Source organism: Musca autumnalis, unplaced genomic scaffold, assembly GCF_047663935.1.
Source record: "Musca autumnalis isolate F117 unplaced genomic scaffold, ASM4766393v1 scaffold_1, whole genome shotgun sequence".
Taxonomy (NCBI): Eukaryota; Metazoa; Arthropoda; class Insecta; order Diptera; family Muscidae; genus Musca; species Musca autumnalis.
This window is the reverse complement of record NW_027411644.1, coordinates 232903493-232923720: the sequence shown is the minus strand read 5'-3', so window position 1 is coordinate 232923720 and position 20228 is coordinate 232903493. Positions and strand designations below refer to the sequence as shown.

At 36.6% G+C, this 20228-nt stretch overlaps 2 protein-coding genes across 2 annotated transcripts; one reads left to right on the top strand and one right to left on the bottom strand.

Moving 5' to 3' along the window:
* Positions 1-2184: 2184 nt before the first annotated feature.
* On the bottom strand, positions 2185-7073 carry Cdk2 (Cyclin-dependent kinase 2). Its single transcript, XM_073964036.1, has 5 exons — positions 6827-7073; positions 5926-6121; positions 2890-3162; positions 2630-2827; positions 2185-2543 (listed from the first exon to the last, which is right to left on the bottom strand). Exons 1-5 carry the CDS (start codon positions 6949-6951, stop codon positions 2430-2432), a joined length of 906 nt encoding a protein of 301 aa, XP_073820137.1. The 5' UTR covers positions 6952-7073; the 3' UTR covers positions 2185-2429.
* Positions 7074-17040: 9967 nt separating this feature from the next.
* On the top strand, positions 17041-20228 carry Cchl (Cytochrome c heme lyase). Its single transcript, XM_073960373.1, has 3 exons — positions 17041-17271; positions 17474-18080; positions 19403-20228. Exons 2-3 carry the CDS (start codon positions 17485-17487, stop codon positions 19659-19661), a joined length of 855 nt encoding a protein of 284 aa, XP_073816474.1. The 5' UTR covers positions 17041-17271; positions 17474-17484; the 3' UTR covers positions 19662-20228.

Here is a 20228-nt window from a genome sequence, read left to right as displayed (position 1 = left end):
TGTCAGCTCCCTGACTATGGGGTCGTCGGGGTTGGTTCGACGAAGCTCATCACGCTCATTTGCTAACCCCGTAGCCTCTGCTGGGAAATTTGGTCTTACTTCGGGTATTCGACCAGCAGGTATATGGCGACCGGCTGCAGCATTGATGCTGTCTCGGAACGTCCTTTCCGCTACCCGAACATCAGAAGGATTGGGGAATTCTCTGAACCGGTGATTGGTGAACTCTCTGAAACTCGGCCAATCAGCTTTCCCACGATTGACTAATGTGCGGCGTTCAGAGGTGATGAAATCGGGTGGTCTGCTGATGGAGACAATTATACGGAGATGGTCTGATCCAAGGGAAATGACTGGTTGCCAGGTGACGTCATTTGTCAGACCAGGTGACACGTTGGTTATGTCTGGCGAACTGTGACACGCTCCTCTAATTCTGGTAGGGGCGTCCTCATTGACCGTGCAAAACGTAGAGCTATCAATCTGCTCAGCCAGCGCTGTACCTCTCTGGTCGTTTCCGAGGCCCGAATGCCACATCTCATGATGCGCATTAAAGTCCCCCAGGACCAGACGATTATGACTTTCCAAAAGCGGGCTAATGTTAGCCTTATATTCTGAGATACAGCTATTTCTCGGCGGGATGTATACGTTCAGCAACTCTATCTCGGCAGTTCCACACCTGACTGCTACCCCCATACGTTCCATGTACGGGTCGTTAGAGACTGGCTCAAGCGAGATAGGTCTGTATTGAACAGACTGGTGCAAAAGGAAAGCTAATCCCCCACCTCCACATCTGGTCCGATCCTTCCTTACTACGTTGTAACCATCACAACGTACTGTACTGTGCCGCGACCTTGATCTTCTTCCGATTCATAAATTCCACTTCATCGATCTTACCACGGAGTCCATTGCAATTAAATTGCAAAAAGGATGCATTTTCCGGGATTGGAACAACAACGGCTGGTGTTAAAGGCTGCGTGTACGGTTGCTGTAGACGGGACTGCGGGGGAGTTTCGTAATCTGACGACGAAGGAGTTTCCACGACGACTCACTGGGGGCTGTGTTCGCAGCATGCAGCAACATAGTCCCTATCGTAGTCCCTCGCGTGGACAAGAACCAGAGCAACCCCTTAAATGCACCCACTCCTGACATCTATTGCATCTCACCGAAAATAGAATATGGGTGAAGATGCGGATGTGACAAACCGAGCACAAATATATTGGTCCTGGTTTTTCCTCCGTCCCGGACCAAAATAATTCGTGGACAAGAACCAGAGCAACCCCTTAAATGCACCCACTCCTGACATCTATTGCATCTCACCGAAAATAGAATATGGGTGAAGATGCGGATGTGACAAACCGAGCACAAATATATTGGTCCTGGTTTTTCCTCCGTCCCGGACCAAAATAATTCGGAGCAGACATTCCGGGATATGCTGCTTGCTCCCAGCACAGAAAAACGAAACAAATACAAACACATGTACACTAAGGTGGCAGTCGCTGGCCAGAACGCTGATGTTGTGTGGTCCCGGATCAATCCGGTACAGAGAACCCGCTGTCGTGGGATTGAGTGTGTCGCGTAGGCCTGTTCTGCATGCTGGGCAGATGTTTTGCATGCTGTGATCAACACTTGCCCTATAAGAATTGAGATGGCGACAACACCGTAGTTCGCTAAAACTTTTCTAGTTTTTCAACTGTGGGGATGTACTCCGAGAACCGTATTCACATGAGTGTTTTTAAGCATCTACGACTGTATGTGTGTGAATGTTATTCAATCCTACTTCATAAGCTTGCTGATTTAGAGGTTATTTTTTGTAACGTTGTACTTTTTTTATGCCCTGATACCATCATCTTGTTTTAATCGTTAACTTTGCGACCTATGACATTACATGATCTACCGGGGTGGTTTGTCAAAAGTTGAAGATTGTTCATTGTACCACGAAGGTAGTGGGGTAATATCAACTCCTATGGATTCCATATTTGGATGCTATGAAATGATCTAATGACATTACTTGTGCAAAGACAAAACTTGTGCAGAAATGTTTACTTCTAATAGTAATTAAGCATTTCTGCACAAGTTTTGACTCACTTTTAGGACATAAAAATATTCTACAAAATCCCACTTATTTTTACTCACTTATTCGTGAGCAAATGCTTTATCTTAAAGTACATTTCAAATGGATTAAACACATTATTTTTCCATCAAACAGACATCGTTTATTAATTCAGCATTTCTATAAGAAATGTATATATTTATATAATTATGACATGTGTATCAAATTAATAAAAATAATCCGGCAGTTATAAATAAATTTACTTAAAATTAAACTTGCAAACAAAGCTTGTTCTTTATAAATTGCATTAAACATTAATGAGATAAACAACTTCAATACACAATTCAAAAACTAATAAAATTACAATTGTTACTTAAATATGCTGCTAAGGTTCCCTTGGCAAATCAACACTCTTAACTATTTCCAAGTTATCAAAGTATGGATGCAGCATTGCATTTTTGGCAGATATTCGGTCATTAGGGTCATATACCATCATGGCCTGTAAAAGAAGTTGGAGCGGCAGGATGTTTGTTAATCAAATAGTAGTAAAATATTTGTTATGTTTATACGCCATCAACAACTTACTTTGAACAAATCAAACGCTTCATGCTTAACAATGATATCGGGTATATTTGTTTTTTCCCATCGTGGAAATTTGGCTTTATAATCAGGTAACTGTGATACACCAGGCCATGTCGTTTCATCTGGAGTACCTAGAGTTCTAAAGATTCTATAAAGCTGATCAATTTCACTGTCACCGGGAAACAGAGCACGACGCATAATCTTTAAGAAACAGAAATTAAGAGATTAATTATAAGCTTGTAATAAAGACAAAATCATATTACCATTTCAGCAAATATACAACCCAGACTCCAAATATCCATACCCGTTGCATAGAACTTGGTGCCCAATAAAATTTCAGGAGCTCTATACCATAGTGTAACCACCTCATGTGTATAGGCTCTCATGGGCATATTAAATGCTCTGGCTAAACCAAAATCAGCCAATTTGATATTACCCGAAGCATCGACGAGTAAATTTTGTGGCTTCAAATCACGATGTAATATCCGATTTGTGTGACAAAATGAAATGGCATCAAACATTTGAAACATATAACTCTGGAAGATAAAATATAATAGAATATATGAATGCGACGGTTACAGTGGAAGCATGAAACTGCAAAAATTTAATTTTTTTCTAACATTGATTTCAAGGAGTCCTGGTGGACATGAATACACAAATTTTAAAGGTTCTCAATAATGAAGGAGAACTGTTTTAGAGTTTTACACCACAGGAAACGAAGATTTTCAGAGGGTTTAAGTGGACAAAAAGACCACAAAAAGGCGTTTTTTAGGAAATTTTTGAAGTCCCCAAAATCCCAAATGAACTTGAATTTTAAACAGTTTTAGGGAAATCACAAAGAATTTAGGGAAATCAAGAAAAATAAAAAATTCACAAAAAGTGGAATTTGATTTTTTTAATTGCGGGATACATAACCTTTTTAAACTTTTTAGGTGCACCTCAAATCGATGGTCGGACATTCAGCATTAACTTTACAGCCTTTTGGAGGACACAACAACAAAAAACGGGGATTTATTTAAAAAGTCTTAGCAGGACCCAATGGGTGCGAGGACGTAGACTGTTTTATTATAAGCCCAGGAGGACAGACTTTTAAATTGTTAGCACAACTAAAAAGCGCTTTAATTTTCAGTCTTTGGGGGTCTTTAATGCTCATCATGAGTTGTGGCATTCGATCCTAGGTGATGACTGGAGGCGTAAAGCACTGGCTGAGCGGATTGATAGCTGTACGTTTTGCACGGTTAACGAGGTCGCCCTCACCAGATTTAAAGGAGGGTTCTATAGTCGTCAGACATAACCATGTTGTAACCTGGCCTGCAAATGACGTTGACAGCAATCCGTCGTTTCTGTTTCGTCAGACAATATCTCTATAATCATCTCCATAAGCAGACCGCCCGACTTCATCACCTCTGAACACCGAACTTTCATCAATCATGGCAAAGCTAATTGGCCTAGTTTCAGAGAGTTTACAAATCACCACTTCAAAGAACTGCCAACTCTTTTGATGTTCGGGTAGCAGAAAGTATGTTCCGGGACATCGTCCTAGCGCAGCCGCTTGTTATATACCTGCTGGTGGAATGAGTGTGATGAGCTTTATCCAGCCGACCTTAGTACCCTATGGAGATGACACTGGCAGTTAATCACAAGCGGAATAACAAGCTAGATCATCTGCAGAGTTGCAACATTGGAGCCGGAGTTAGTGAATTGTGGGCAAGGGTTATGTCACTGTCGCTCTCTAGAAAGGAGGAAGATAGGACCTCAGTCACGTTTGGCGACGTTCCGAAGACAATTTGTCGAGCATCCCGGGAATGGCAGGGTCAAGAGAAGTCGCATTATAGCTGTTTCTGTCTAGGAGGAACCACCACAATTTACAATGGATGATTTTGCCAATTTACAATGGATGATTTTGCTAATTCATCCAATGCTGAAACAGCTGGATGAGTTCGGAATTAAGTATATTTCCAAAGTTCCTTCGCTAGCCCCTGAAGCCAGGCAAGTTGCCGTAATGGTGAATCGTACAGACCAATTGTGCTTTTTTCGTCCATATCAAAGTCTATTGAAATAGCTATAAAGTAGCTTTCAGCATGGGTTCCGTTAGCAGCACAGCGCCACAAGCCATCACCATACATATTAGTCAAAGATTCAACCACAACAAGCCGTGTGATAGGACCGTGTTGGTGGCACAAGGCTTATAAATAGCATTTGATACTGCCAAGCACTAAACACCATTTGAGGATATCGAGCAGACTACACTCCGGCCACGTTTGAAACGTTGAATTCATGCACAAGAAATCGAAGTACCGTAGATTGAAACGGGGAGTTGCCCATGGTGGGAGGAATATGTAAATATCCGCTACTAAATCTACGAACACGCTCTTCGCCGCATGAACTGCGGAGATGAGCACAGGTGGGAGGAATATGTAAATATCCGCTACTAAATCTACGGACACGCTCTTCACCGCATGAACTGCGGAGATGAGCACAGGGTTTGAAGACCTTAGCAACACAATGGCATGGTCTTGTTATTGTACTAACTCTTGTTTGCGGTGAGTGTTAGCATATTGGATAGAACGACCCACCCAAGCATGTCAGGATAGATCTTCATAATGAATAGAGAGGTTCGACGATACAAGGGATAACCCCTAGCCTATAAAATAGATTTTAATAGTACTCAAGCATTCGCAGAAATCATCCTCGGTCTAGAACCCCCTTCTACCACACATTGGATAGAACACCCCACCCAAGCATGTCAGGAGATATCTTCATAATGAATAGAGAGGTTCAACGATACAAGAGATAAACCCTAGCCTATAAAGAAGATTTTAATAGTATTAACGCAGTCGCAGAAATCATAAACAACGATAGTGGGAATGCAAACCTCGGACTAGAACCCCATCTACAACACATGCCGCGACAGACCAGAGTAGTCCTGGCAAACCTAAGAATTGATGATCTGTCCAGCGTGCAGTACAGACCCGTACCACACACTTCAACATTTTAGCTACACTTCAAAACGGACTCAACTAACTCCAGTAGTAGCTTTGTGGTTACAACCAATCGGAGCAGCCACATTCCTGTACATGGGGATAGAGCCACAGACGGATTAATCAAGAAATTTAAAATACAATCAAATTATATGCTGTTACAACAACAAATTATACTAAATAAAATGGGCAGGTCTGGTGGACCGTTTAAAATATGTAGCGTTCGTTATGCACCTTAATTTATCACTATAAGTAATTAGACCCTATGACCATGAGTGAAAGAAACCGCAATTTTAAGAGATATAAAAAGAAACATACCTTTATCAACTTGGGTGTAAAGACTTCTTTTTTCTTGTCCATCAGCTTCTTCAAGTCCATATTAAGATATTCAAAAACCATGTAAAGGCTTGAATCTGCAACGACAACATCAAACAGTTGTACAATGTTGTCATGTTGTAAATCCTTTAGAAGAGAAATTTCACGAATAGCCGTTGAAGGGACACCTTCGGTTTCACTAAAAACAATAAAAAAATATTATTTAAAAAGTGATTTGAAACGTATACAAACTATTGTAATAGTAACAATAATTACCTACCTCCGTTATCTCAATAGAAATAGGATAGCAGAAAGAAGAGGAAGGAAGAATAGTAAATGTTTATTAATATTTTGTTGATCTAAGAAAATATCATTGGCATTGGTAGAAGTTCAAGACATCTTTACAAAGCCGAATCATGTGGTGCTACGTTCTATAATTTCAAATACACCGAAGCACGTACATGATTCGGATTTTGTCTAGCATCATTTGGGAATGGTGCAATGCCTTTTCACGTATCTAGGATAAATTGTTGCACACACACACGCACATCGTAAAATTACACCGCGTATATTATGACACACAAAAGGAAACCGCACAAGGCAAATGACATTCATGAAGGACATTCAAATACACAATTACAAAAGCACCTATCTGTCTGCTGCCTCGACCTCCTTTCTCAATATGCTTTTATGTTCAATTATTGCGCTGCTTTTAAAAACAATAACAAAAAAATATATGCCGAAATCCTTAACGGCATACGAATGTAACGTTTGTACACAATCTATGGTACACAATGTAACAATATAGGTTAGCAAATGAATGTCCAAAATATCCTTCTTGCGGCACTATACATATTTACACAGACATTTTTATGGTTTTTATCCTATTATGGAGTTATCATACCTTTCCAAGCGTATTTTCTTTAGAGCCACATCTTTCCCGGTTTTTGTATCTCTCGCTTTATAAACAATTCCATATGTACCTTCACCAATTTTCTCAATCCTTTGAAAGTTACCAACGTCATGCATTATTATTTTTTATTTAAATATATGGAAACAAAACGAACAAAAATATTTTCTCTAAAATAGCTGAGAATTTGCCAATTCGCGACGCCAAAATTAAGCACATTGCCGTTGATAAGGTGTAGGTGACGGCGTTATAATTTGTTTGGCTTGAGTGATAGGGTTCTAAAAATCGTAAGTGTTCTGTAAACCGAATGCAACAATACAATGAATTAACCCTGGGATTACACACGAGAAGCAAAGACGAGAAGCAAAGTACTACCTAATTCGAATGCTGCCTAATAGTACGTTTATATATAACCGGATTTAACAAACCCACTGGGTTTTAAATGTCAATTCCATTACATATACGTCAAACAAAGCCTGATAATGAAGGTTAACCCCGCAAAAAGCTATAGTATAAACAGCATATAATTCATTTGAATTAGACAGTACTTGGCCTTTAGTCTTTTACATGAAACTGTGCGTGATAAAGCGGCGTATTTCATTGTGTTCCTACCTTAAATCCAATCTATAGATAATTTTTCACGTTTACACATGACAGGACAGTTGACTTCATGTATTGATTGTCAAAATATCATGGTATAAGTAAAGAGGTAGATTTAAATGAAAAAAACTATAGAACTCTTGTTTTTCTTGAATTCCTAAAACTTCAAAATAAAAGCAACAAGTGGGTTTGTTTACAATGCATTTTTTGAGCATTTTATAAAAAAAACGCGAAAATTGAATAAAGTGTTAAGTTTTCTCCACATAATCGAGTTGTGAATATAATAAAATGATTGTTTCAATACAAATCTGACGAATTTCTTTCATACAAATGGTGTAAAAACAATATTAAAAATCATTGAATTCGATTGTTTTTAAAATTGTTTGGCATATTATTCAAACACCACACACACATACACAGTTTATGTATCTTGTTTTGAAGTTTTAGGAATACTCGAATGAAAAAATTTAAATTGACATAAAGCTTTGGCTAACCTTTCTTATTAAACCATGTCAAAATATCAAAACTTGCTTGTGTGACGTAGGCGTCCCGACAACTGCAAAAACAGTTGTAAAATTTTGAATGAAAATCATCGATTTCATTTTGTTTTCCTTTCACATATTTTGTTTTTTTCTTCATGTTCTTTTGTTTTCAACACATTTCAATCATGGTTTAATAAGAAAGGTTAGCTACAGCTTTCTGTCAATTTATTTTTTTTTTCGACTGTTCCTAAAATGTCAAAACAAAAAAAGAATCTCTGTATGTGTGTGCCGTTTGAATAATATTCCAAACAATTTTAAAAACAATCGAATTCAATGATTTTTAAAATTGTTTTTAGGACATTTGTATTGAAGAAATTCGTCAGCTTTGCATTGAAACACACATTTTATCATATCCACAACTCGATTATGTGGAGAAACCTTGACACTTTATTCATTTTTCGCGTTTTTTATAAAATGCTCAAAAATAGTATTGTAAACAAACCCACTTGTAGCTTTTGTGTTTACTAATTTTGATTAGGAATCCAGGAAAAGCAAGGGTTCTATAGATTGTTTTCATTTAAATCTACCTATTTACTTATACCATGATTTCAATTATTATCCCACACATTTTTATAAAAAAAGTCAAAAATTTGTTAACCCGACTTTCTTTGCAAAGATAATGGACAGCTGGGAGACAAACGACAAATGTGTGTGTTAGTAAATCAGAGTTGTATTTGAAGACAAACTGTCTGGTGTAAGCGCCTAGTAATATATTTAAGGCCAGAACAGAATCAAGGCCTGCGTACATAAGCTGCCTTGCCTGCTTATAGGGCGTTTATACTATTGAAGGTTAACCCTGTGGGATTTAAAGATCCAGTGGGTTAACCTTAACCGTTTATATATGCCTTTATGAGGATATAAATGACAGCTGATTTTTGTTTGTGTATACATACAAAACAGCAAATAAACATAACATTAATAATTTATTTAAATTTTATAGAACTGGAAAATAAAAAGACATTGCCAGTTTCTTGCGTACCTGTATGCAAGATCATAAAGTGACTGAGCCCAACTGGAGAAGATCCATCACCGTTCCAACCATGGAGGAAGCTAAACAAATGGCTAGTCGGAGCATTGGCGATAGTCGAAATATTTCCAAATTGCCATAGATTACGCTATTTATCAATGTGACAAATTGGAAGAGGACAGTGAAGAAGAAAATGAGGTGGGTATAATTAATTTTGTAAGAGGAAATTTTGATCTAAATAACTCTTTCTTTTAGATTCGATTCAAGTCCCCACTGATGACGAAAGCAGCAGCGAAGAAGATGAAAAATATTACATTGGTGCCTCAGAGTATATAGTTATGGAAACAGATGACGAGTTAGATGGACTTGATATGGACAATGTCATTAATACTCAAGAAAATGCAAGTATCACCAATTAAAAAGTATGTTGACCATAAAATTACTGAATTATTTCTTAAAGCTCTCGGTTTGGATGTCAATGACAAAACAGACAAACCAAATGCTCCATCTAAAATGAGTGATGTTAGGATCATTTCATCTCAATCCGTATTTCAGTGTTAATTGGTCATACCAATTCTCGCAAGGGTGAAGATCGTGGTGTTATGCGTATTCTATCGCGTATGTCCACTTTGGTTATATTGGTAAGTCACTGTGTTATAAATTGCCGGCTTGATTATTTCACCATAGGCATTTCTTATGGAGGATCAGGTGACCGGAGTGCCTTATATTCGAAGAGCCCATTGTTTGCACACCAATCAAACGCCCCAATAAAGAATGAAAATCATGCAGCTCATAGGTGATGGAGAAATTGATGTACTGCTTGTATCTCCAGAAGCTGTGGTGTCTGGGAACGTTCCACTGGCTCTTGTGCAATTCTACGTCAACTACTACCAATAGCATTTGCCTGTATTGATGAGACAGGCCAATTGTGTTTCCCAATGGAGTCAGAATTTTCGTGCCAGCTATTTGATGATCTGATTATCCCAAAGATTTGATATTGGAATATGAGGTATGTGGACGCAACAAAGACATTTTTACAATGCTAATCGTAATGGTTTTTTTTACAGGAATCAAATGTGTCGGATGGTGAAATTGAAACATGTACTCCGAAATAATTTCTCTGGACTCAATGTGATATTTCATGGTATTTCAATTCCCAATTATCCAGCTACTATGTGGGCACGTTCTAAAGTTTGACCTATTTCAATCGTATTGTACGATTGGCTAATTGTTTTATTGTGAAAATGCGCATGTAATATAAAATATGTATTTTTTGAAAATCTCGTTTCGCTGCTAATTGTGTCCTTACCCTCAAATCATGTATTTGTTAATAATTGGCTGACTACCGTATCGTCAGATTCTTTGTGGTTTTAAAACGTCGTCAATTTTCAGTTGCAAACACTGTTCTTCGAAAATGCAGATAAATGTATCAGAAATAAAAATGATACATGTTTGCTTTTTACATGAGTTAAAAATGCGCAATTTTGACGTTTTGAAATACATAGCTTGGCATTTGTTACGTATTATGGCGTTATGAAACACAATAATTCAGACAGTTGCAGTCCTTTGCCAAGTATCTTACGATACGGAAGTCAGCCTTTGTTGTAGTATTGAGCTATTTTAAACGTGTGTGATTCAAAGTGTAATTTAAAAACGAAAAAAGTCGTCGAACGATTTTATGTGAGTTTATTCATAATAAAATTTATAATTTATGTTTGCTTTATACCTCAGTGTTACATATCTTTTAATTTTTCATGTCAAAATTCAAATTTGCAGTTGCTTAATTTGCTGCTCGTACCCATTAGATAAATGTTTTACTTATCATAGCAGCAGTGTTGTTGTTGTAGTTACGCAAATATGTTCGTGTATTATTTTAGTTATCAGGTTCCGGTTCATCCGTATCCAGACTGAAAAATTCTGCAACCTGGACTGGATGGGTCCATAAAGAATCAGGAGACAGGTGAGTGGGGCTTGCTGGGCAGCTAAACAAATTCACCGTGTCTTGTGGTCCCAACCTGCCGGGCATGTGTTGGATTTCGTGGCATCAATTCGGTCCCAATACGGATCTTAACTGGGCTACGGCACTCATACTGTATCTCGGTACTGCGTGAGTGAATGAATTAGTGTGAATACCTTTGGACTTCTCTCTAGATCATGAAGATCTCTCCTGACGGGTCTGGGTGGGGAAACATGTCCATTAAATCGTGGTAAGGATGCTCACTGTGATAACACGGTACTGCATCGACAACATCCTGTTGTGTTGAGGCACCGGTAAAACCTTATCTACTCATGTCATGAGAAAGCTCCCTGTTGCAGTCTTCAGAGCGGCACTCTGGCAGTTTTAAATATTTTTCAACAGCGTAGCGCTTACATTTGCACATTTTCATAGCTCCCTGGCGCCGTATATCTTTTCACAGACTATCCCAATGCTTCGTTAGAGGTCAACAAGGTTTCTAAATGCTGCCGACAAGCGTCTTAATGACCTTATTCCTACTTCCGATCTTTTCACAAATAGTTATGGCTATGAGAACGACTTATACATTCTGTGGAAGTTACACCCAATAACATGGGGTAATTAATGTTCGAAATCTGGGCTCCATCTATCAACACTTTCACTTATTTCACCTTCCGCATTCATTTCTTTGGAGTCTGCAGGCTGTGGAATTTTAGAGAGTAGAGGTGTATGGAGATATCACCCATCTTGTGGAACTTCCTCTTTCACTCTACGGGGTTTGTTCTAAATTCCACAAACGACTTGGAATTTTCCGGAACTGATGTTGGGTAACTGGAAAACTGTCGGTTGGTTGTTGAATGCCGTAGCCGCTTTTAAGCTTTCCGATTTATGACCAATCTTAATGCAAACTTTTTCTGTAAAGAAATATAAGTGTTATTTAATTTTGGTATTCAAATAAATATGTATTTACTTACCTCTGCGAATTCATCTTAATATTCTCTTTCTGTTTTCATTTGTGTTGTTGCATGTTTTTGACAATAAAACAAATGGTCTGTTTCAGAACCTGCAAGTAGCTACTATTTTTTACTACGATAACATTTTTTCCTTTATGTTATCGGAAAAAATAGTAAAAATTAGTAGATTCTTGCAGTTCTGGAACAGACCAAAAATGTAAACAAATGGTTTGTAAAAACGCTTGCAACTTTTCGTACATTGGGAAATGAGTTGCATTTTTTAGTACAAAAACAGTGTTGGATTACATTAGTATCCAGATTTTGTGCAGGATCTCAAACAAATCCTGTCATGAAAAGATTTAGCTTTGTATGGTAAATCTTCATAAATTTGATGAGATTAGGCAAGCAAATCCTGATAATGAAGGTTAACCCTGCAAAAAGCTCTAATATAAACAGCATATTACCTTGCTTACTTCTGATAAAAGAATAAAAAAGAAAAGGGCAACCCAGTTCGAAATTTCCTTGGCCTTCTTTATTCTTTTATTTTTGTTATGTCAAAAATGAAGCAGGAAAGCAAGGCAATCAGGCAGTGCAGCTTATGTACGCAGGCCTTCAGTCGTCGTTTCCTTTGTCGATGGTCAGACTAGCAAGGTTTCATGAAACCAATTTCGTTAAAGTTTCTTTTCAAATTTCTTTAATGTCCACACGTGAACGTGAAATTTAAGATCTTTTGGTGTCCTCTTTATTTTACCATTCGCGTTTGTTGTGTTTCTCATATCAATAAAAACAAAAAAAGACATAAATAAACCAAAAAACAACACAAAATAATTAACATTAATAATTAATATTAATAGTTAAATTTTCATTATTTCATTAATTAAATGTTTTTATTAAATATATTTATGTTTGTTTTGTTGTTAACTTTTGCTTGAGAAAATAAAAATGAAAGAAAATTAAAGAAAAAATCTTGCAACGAAGAACAAGAAGAGGCAACACAACAAACACAGAAAACCATGTACATGGGTTTCACTACTTCATACCCCTCGCCTATAAACTTGACGTCGCCATGTTGAAATCGTGCTAGTCTGACCATCGACTTTGCTTGCTTCCACAAATGTCAAATTATAAAGGAATGCCAGAGCCTCTTTGCAAATCCGCCTGCGTTCTCCTTTAGGAGGCTGTGGCATTCCTTTATAATTTGACATTTGGAAAGCAAGCGACGATTGATTCTGTTCTGGCCTTTACATCTTTGCGAGAAGGCTGTTGATTTCATGTGTTACGTGTCAAAAAATAAAAAAAAAATGTGGCAAAACAATTTTTAATATTACCCAGCAAAAAGTTTGCATCCGCGGATGCAGTTAAACCACTAGAACAATTGCCGCTGAAGTACATCTTTTCCTATGAATTCACCTATGAATTTTACAAGAGAGCGCGCAGCTGGGATGCTCTCCATTTTGCTTCCACGGCACACAGCTAGGATGCACACCATTTTCGATCCAAATCACAGCCTCTGATTTAGTGTTTTGTATTGAATTTAAAAGCGGTCTAATGCCAAGTTTACACTTGCGCTCCAAAATCCACTGGATTTCACGAAATTCTGAAATACACCCCGGTGTTTATACTTATCTTTTTGTGGATTTCAACCATATCACAATGATCAAGGTAGATGCATATGCGCATGAATTTTCAAAACAAGTTGTTGTAAATTGAATTAATCAACAAAAATATACGACAATATATAACTTTACAACTTTATTTCGAAAATTATCGTAAAATTATCTATATATTATATATAGTATATATAGTACTAACAAATGAAAAAATAAAAAATGATTTTATCGTTGAGACATCATAATAATAAATTGTGATTGATGTTGCACTTCTCCTAAAATTTTGGCATAGTAGAAACTAGCAGCAAGCATGTTCATTGTCACCTAAATATGATAGCTGATACGTTGATTTTGACACATCCACTGGAGTTTTTGCAATTTCCGTCATTTCTCCGTTCCCGTATTCTTTAAAAAATTTGTATGGAGAAGCAATTTTTGACAATTCGCCCTTTTTCTAACATTATCATTAAAAAAGTACGGGAACCCAATGAAAAATAGCATTGTAACAAGGTAATTTAATATTTTTTCACATTGTTTTCAAATTTTGATACTAAAATTTTTTGTTGCAACAATTGACCATCTACCTTGTTAATTGTGATACATGAAAAGTGTTGCAACTTTTGGTACTTTTTTAGGCAAAACCAGGGTTGTATATCATGTGTACTGTGATTTGGATGTTGATTTCGCTGAAATCACGAAATGAGATGATTTCATTTTTGTATGCGAAATCATGATAAATGTCGCTTGATTCCGCGCGAAATCACGAAACGCCTTCGAAATCACGAAACGACGCCGAATGTAAACCAAACATAAAGATGCTATAAAATGCAAGCCATTGCAAATATCCCAAAATAAATAAAATACATTGCTTATTCGTGCAACACAAGAATATTAACTTTATTACATTAACACAAATTATAAAATTATAAAAAGCTCTCCATTAAATTTGATCGTAAGTTAGTTAACTTCCTCTGCTCTGCTTTTTATGACACCGCAATTGATACTGCTTCATCATCCAAATGGTTTTTCATTTTTCCTCCTACTCCAGTTCAGATTTCCAAAAAAGCTCCAACTCCACTTCAAACATAATTTGCGTCTCGTGAATTACGGCAATGTTCGTAACTTTAGTTTGCATTTCTTTATATCTTTAAACAAATTCTTATAATTTTAGACACTCTTTCTTGTGTTCAGAAAAAAAGGCTAGGGATCAAAAAATTGGCTTGCTTGGCTAGGGATCTTTAAGCGAGTGCTTCTAAAATGTATCGAGCGGAGTGCATTTTTCATAACTCCGTGTGGACTATATCGAAAGATGTATTGAAATCATAACTCTGCATACTTCCATTTTTTTTTGCTGGGTATGCTCAAAAATGGTATTGTAAACAAACCCACTTGTTGCTTTTGTGTTTACCAAGTTTGACGTTTTAGGAATTCAGGGAAAACAAGGGGTCTATGGATTGTTTTCATTTAAATCTGCCTCTTTACTTATACCATGGTTGTAGATTCTTGCAGGTTCTGGAACAGACCTGTTAGCTCTGTTCCTTTACCCTGCGTCATGACACAATTACCAAGGTAGTGGTATCACACCAGATGTTCGAATATGAAATGTCAATTCCCTTTATAAAAAAATCATTTTTGTTGTAATTTCCTTAACGACATAAAGAAAATTTTGAGATAACATATTCAAAATTTTACGATGCCACTACCTGGGTATATGTGCCATGCCCTGCATTTACACATGACAGGACAGTTGAGTACATGTATTGATTGTCAAAAACCCAAAACTTGCCTGTGTGACGTATGAATGAAAATCGTCGATTTCTTTTTATTTTCCATACATATGTACATATTTTGTTTTTGTTCATGTTCTTTTGTTTTCAACACATTTCAATTATTTGGTCTGTTCCAGTACTGCAAGAATCTACTAATTTTAACTATTTTTTTGATAACATAAAGGAAAAATTGTTATCGTAGTAAAATATAGTAGCTTCTTGCAGTTTCTGGAAAAGAGCAATTATCTCACTTATTTTTACAAAAAAGTCAAAACTTTGTTAACCCGACTGACTGTGACAAAATGATGGACAGCTGGGACACAGCCGACAAATGTATGTATGTGTTAGTTGTAGTTGTATTTACAGACAGTCTGTCTTGTGTAAACGCCTAGTTACGTACAAGAATCTTCAAATTTTACTACTTTTTACACAAAAAATGTTTCCTTAGTCCCAATTTACATTAGGCCATTTTACTTGCGGCAATTGTCAGTTTGTGGGAGAGAGGGTGGTGAGAGGCAAAGGGTTACCATATACCTCACCTCTCCATCAAACTGACTATTGCCACAAGGAAAATTGCCTAATATAAGCTCTGTTCCTTTACGTGCAAGAATCTTCAAGTTTTACCACTATTTACTCGAAAAGCGTTCCTTTACTTTAGACAACATATAATTCATATGGGAGTAGTTTACACCTTTTTATACTTTTGCCGGTTTTGCCATTTTTAAAAGTAAAGGGACAGACCAATAAATATGGACTTTTTTTGATGTAATGCTTTGTTTACATTAATGCCGGCCATACACTAACTGCCAAATGAACCCCTTGTATACGTGTGTGATTGAATAGTGTGTGGCATGTCTTCAATCCATTTTTCAGAAATGATAAATTTTCCTCTAATAATACGATTTTGAGTTCAAATTCTCAACAATTTTTAATTTCTTCACAAGCAATATTTGTTATTTTCAAAAACTGTCTCTCGATTGCTTGGAAAATAAACAAATTTCATCGGATTGAAAGGGTTTCATTTACAAAATCAAAGCTATTTTGATTTCAATCCTGCTTAAAATACTCACACATACATTGGCAAAAGTTTCAAAATTTACTAATACTATTACAAATGCTGTCCTGCATGCCCACTCGATTTCAACTGTCAATTCCATTGCTTAAACGTCAAATGAAATACAATTGATTTCAGATGAGTTTTCATTTGACGTATACGCAAAGGAATTGCAGTTGAAATCGAGGGGATTTCGTAAATGTAAACCAAGCATAATTTTGTTTTTTACTACGAAAACAATAGGTATGTTCGATAACTTCGCAAGTAAAAAGTATTTGCAAGTACTTGCAACTACTTCTCATTTATCTTTTATTGAACAAGTTTGTTAGCGAACAACATTTTGTAATAGTTTGTACAAATTTGTACAAACTTCTGGGTTATCGAACAGACCTATTTTTGCACTGTTAAAGAACCTGCAAGAAGCTACTACTTTTTACTACGATAACATTTTTCCTTTATGTTATCTAAAAAATAGTAAAAATTAGTAGATTCTTGCAGTACTGGAACAACTTTTGCTACTTTAGCCATTTTTAAAAATAAAAGCTGTGTTCCTTTACGTGCAAGAATCTTCAACTTTTACCACTTTTTACTTGAAAAGCGTTCCTTTACTTCGGACACCATGCAATTCATATGGGAGTAGTTTTCAACTTTTACTACTTTTGCTGGTTTTACCATTTTCTAAAGTAAAGGAACATACCGTAAGGTAGATCCCACATATTTTTATGTAATTCCCTATAATTAATATGGCAACACCATAATAACACGTGAATGAACCATTACCCATACAAACACAGTAATCGGTAATCACATCAACATCCGTAAAAATTCTAAATTTCCATTGACATTTCTAGTAGTTATCCCTCAAATTCTGTCCCCAGAATATTCGTAGAAGTGCAAAATTTTTAAAATTCATGAAATAGACTTCGAAAATCTGAAAAACAAACAAAAATTTAGAAAAAGATTTAAAATTCTAGATTATAAACAACAAATGTAAGTTTCTTGCGCCAGTAAAAATTGTGCATTGGTAATGTGAATATTACAACAACATTACGCAATATTCTATTCCTCTGTGGGGTGCATCGTGTTTTGATTTTAGTAACCCCCCACCCCCAAATGCATACGAGGAATGTGTTATAAAACATCTATTGAATTAATTAAATTTAAAATTATTGTTATTCTCTGTCTGTTGCAGAACTCTCAACCATGGGAAACGCTGTTTCAGTAGCCCACATGCAAGCCGCTCAGGCTCCTCCAAAAAATCACGAACACATGATGTCCTCTGGTGCTAATCCTCCACCAGAATGTCCTATGCATCAAAAAGATGCCAAAGCTGGAGCTGACGTCAAGCCACCACATCCTAAAATGCAAGCAACAACAGTATCTGCCTCAGAGTGTCCAGTGAAACATGATAATAGTGATGTCAATCCCTTGAATATGATGCCTCCAGCAAATCAAAAGCCAGCACCCGATCAGCCTTTCCCCCTACCCACCGATCGTCAGACCTCAAGCATACCCAAAGTAACGGAAGATGGTAGTGTACAATATTGGCAATATCCTAGTCAACAAATGTTCTGGAATGCTATGTTACGCAAAGGCTGGCGTTGGAAGAACGAAGATATCTCACAAAAAGACATGGGCGATATTATTCGCATTCACAATGCCAATAACGAACAGGCCTGGAAGGAAGTTCTTAAATGGGAAGCGCTACATGCCAGAGAATGTGGCAATCCACGTCTAAAGAGTTTCGGTGGCAAGGCTTCGGATTATAGTCCTCGTGCACGTTTCCGTTCGTTGTTGGGGTAAGTGTTAATAAGAATAAAGGGATCAATAGGTTTTGCCGAAAGAGAAATACCCTCGTTCTACAATTAAAAAATAACAGGTGTGCTAGACATAAGTCTCCAAGTATGGAGGAGAAACTTATAGCGTTGTTACAAAGACTACGAAGACCCCAAAAGAATTAAGTTGAGTTTAGTGGCTGGATTTGAAACTTTTTCCACAGAAGTCTTTAAAAAATTTAATTTTTGTCAAAAATAGGCGGCCTTCGGCCGGGATTTAAAGCTTTCTCCTATGGACAGATGCTAAACAGGACTAACGCGATCATAATTTTTTTCAAAATTATTTTTGCCAAAAATCATATGGTTCTTCCGAACTTTCGAAGCCAATCAGCCCGATTATGAATGTAAACTCACCGTGAGTTGTTTTTCTGCCGTTGCAACTTAAAGGAGAGAGTGAGAAAACTCACGGCGAGTTGATGTTTATAATCGGGTTGTATATCTCGGAAATACTGACTTCCCCCACATGATATATTGGCGTTATCAGCATTCCAAGACCTATTTGTGGACAAAATTTCACAATTTTTTTGAGTCCGGCCACTAATTCATCTTATGCCGACTTTAGTGCTAGAGGTGTATGAAGCATTAACCCTTATTATTGGAAAATTTTGGACCCACATCTCAGGAAGTATTGGCTTTTCCTTAGCAAAATACAAATTATAATGATGCAGTCATGATCGCAAGAATACTCGCTTTTGAATTGCCAATACGATTTAAGAAGGGCCATTAAACGTACCTGAAGGAATGGACCGACCGACATAGTCTATCGTGGAACTTGGTCTAATTTCGGTATGCCGTAGGATTTTTACAACTTCTGCTTCATTATGTTAGGAACTTGTCCACAAACAAATGATACCGTTGTGACTAGAATCACCTGGACTACATTCGATGTAAATTTCAAAACAATCCTCGAACAGCCATTAAACTACACTTAAGCAACAATTAAGAACTTTTATGCGTGAGTTATCGGAAGTAGTTGTCTGATGTTTTCCATCTTTGAATTTAAGTTTGATAGAAATATCACGATTTGAAAATGTTGGAGCAATTCAGTCACTCCTCCCAATATCGTGCACATATTATCGTTTGATCCATTCGAAACTTATAGTGCGCAACAACTAAACAGACGGACTGTAATGGATTTCGTCCAAACATACTTAGGGTCTAAACCCATTATCTCTATGAAGCAAATTTTGATCAAAGTGTAGTGTACCCTTATAACCCTAAAAGTTGAGGGATTTATATCTCGAATCTCATATAATTTAATAATTCACTTTTATTTTCCCTTTCAGTTACGAATTACCCTTTGATCGTCACGATTGGATTGTGGATCGTTGTGGCAAAGAAGTGCGCTATGTTATTGATTACTATGATGGCGGAGTTGTGGACAATGACTATAAATTTGCTTTGCTCGATGTACGTCCAGCCTTAGATTCTGTTGATAATGTTTGGGATCGTATGCGTGTTGCGTATATGCGTTGGAAATTTGCAGCATTAGATATGATACAAGGTCCCTCATCATCATCATCCAGTGGCAAAGTAGATCAATAAAGAACTTCAGAACAAAACAATATCATCCTACTAGCTAACTAATCACGGCCAGACCAAAATATAAAATAATTTTTTAGATATAAAAATGATATTCATTTCAAAATCTAATTTGTTATTATATTCTTGGATTGGCTACATATATTTTAAGATTATTTTATTTATTAAAATTGGCAATAATAACGTAAACTAGACAAGAAAAAACATAATAACCAATAAAAACTATTTTGGCCTGGATGAAAATGTCAATTAAGACTTCCATGCAAGAATAGCAATGAAAAATTAAAGCAAAAATGTAGTCAGTACTTTTAAATACAACACACATATTAATTGATACACCCATTAAACCCATGTTACTCAAAACTCGATATGATGAAATGTTAAATTGTTCGAATGAAAATTATATCGAAAAAAAATGCAAAACTTGTTATCTATGTGATAACAATAGCCAATATGAAAAAAAACAACATCAAGAAAATACATTGTTTCAGTAGATAAAAAAATAAAACAAAAAAACTAGATATGTACCAACAACAAACCAATAAAATTGTAAATTTCAATTGGAAACTA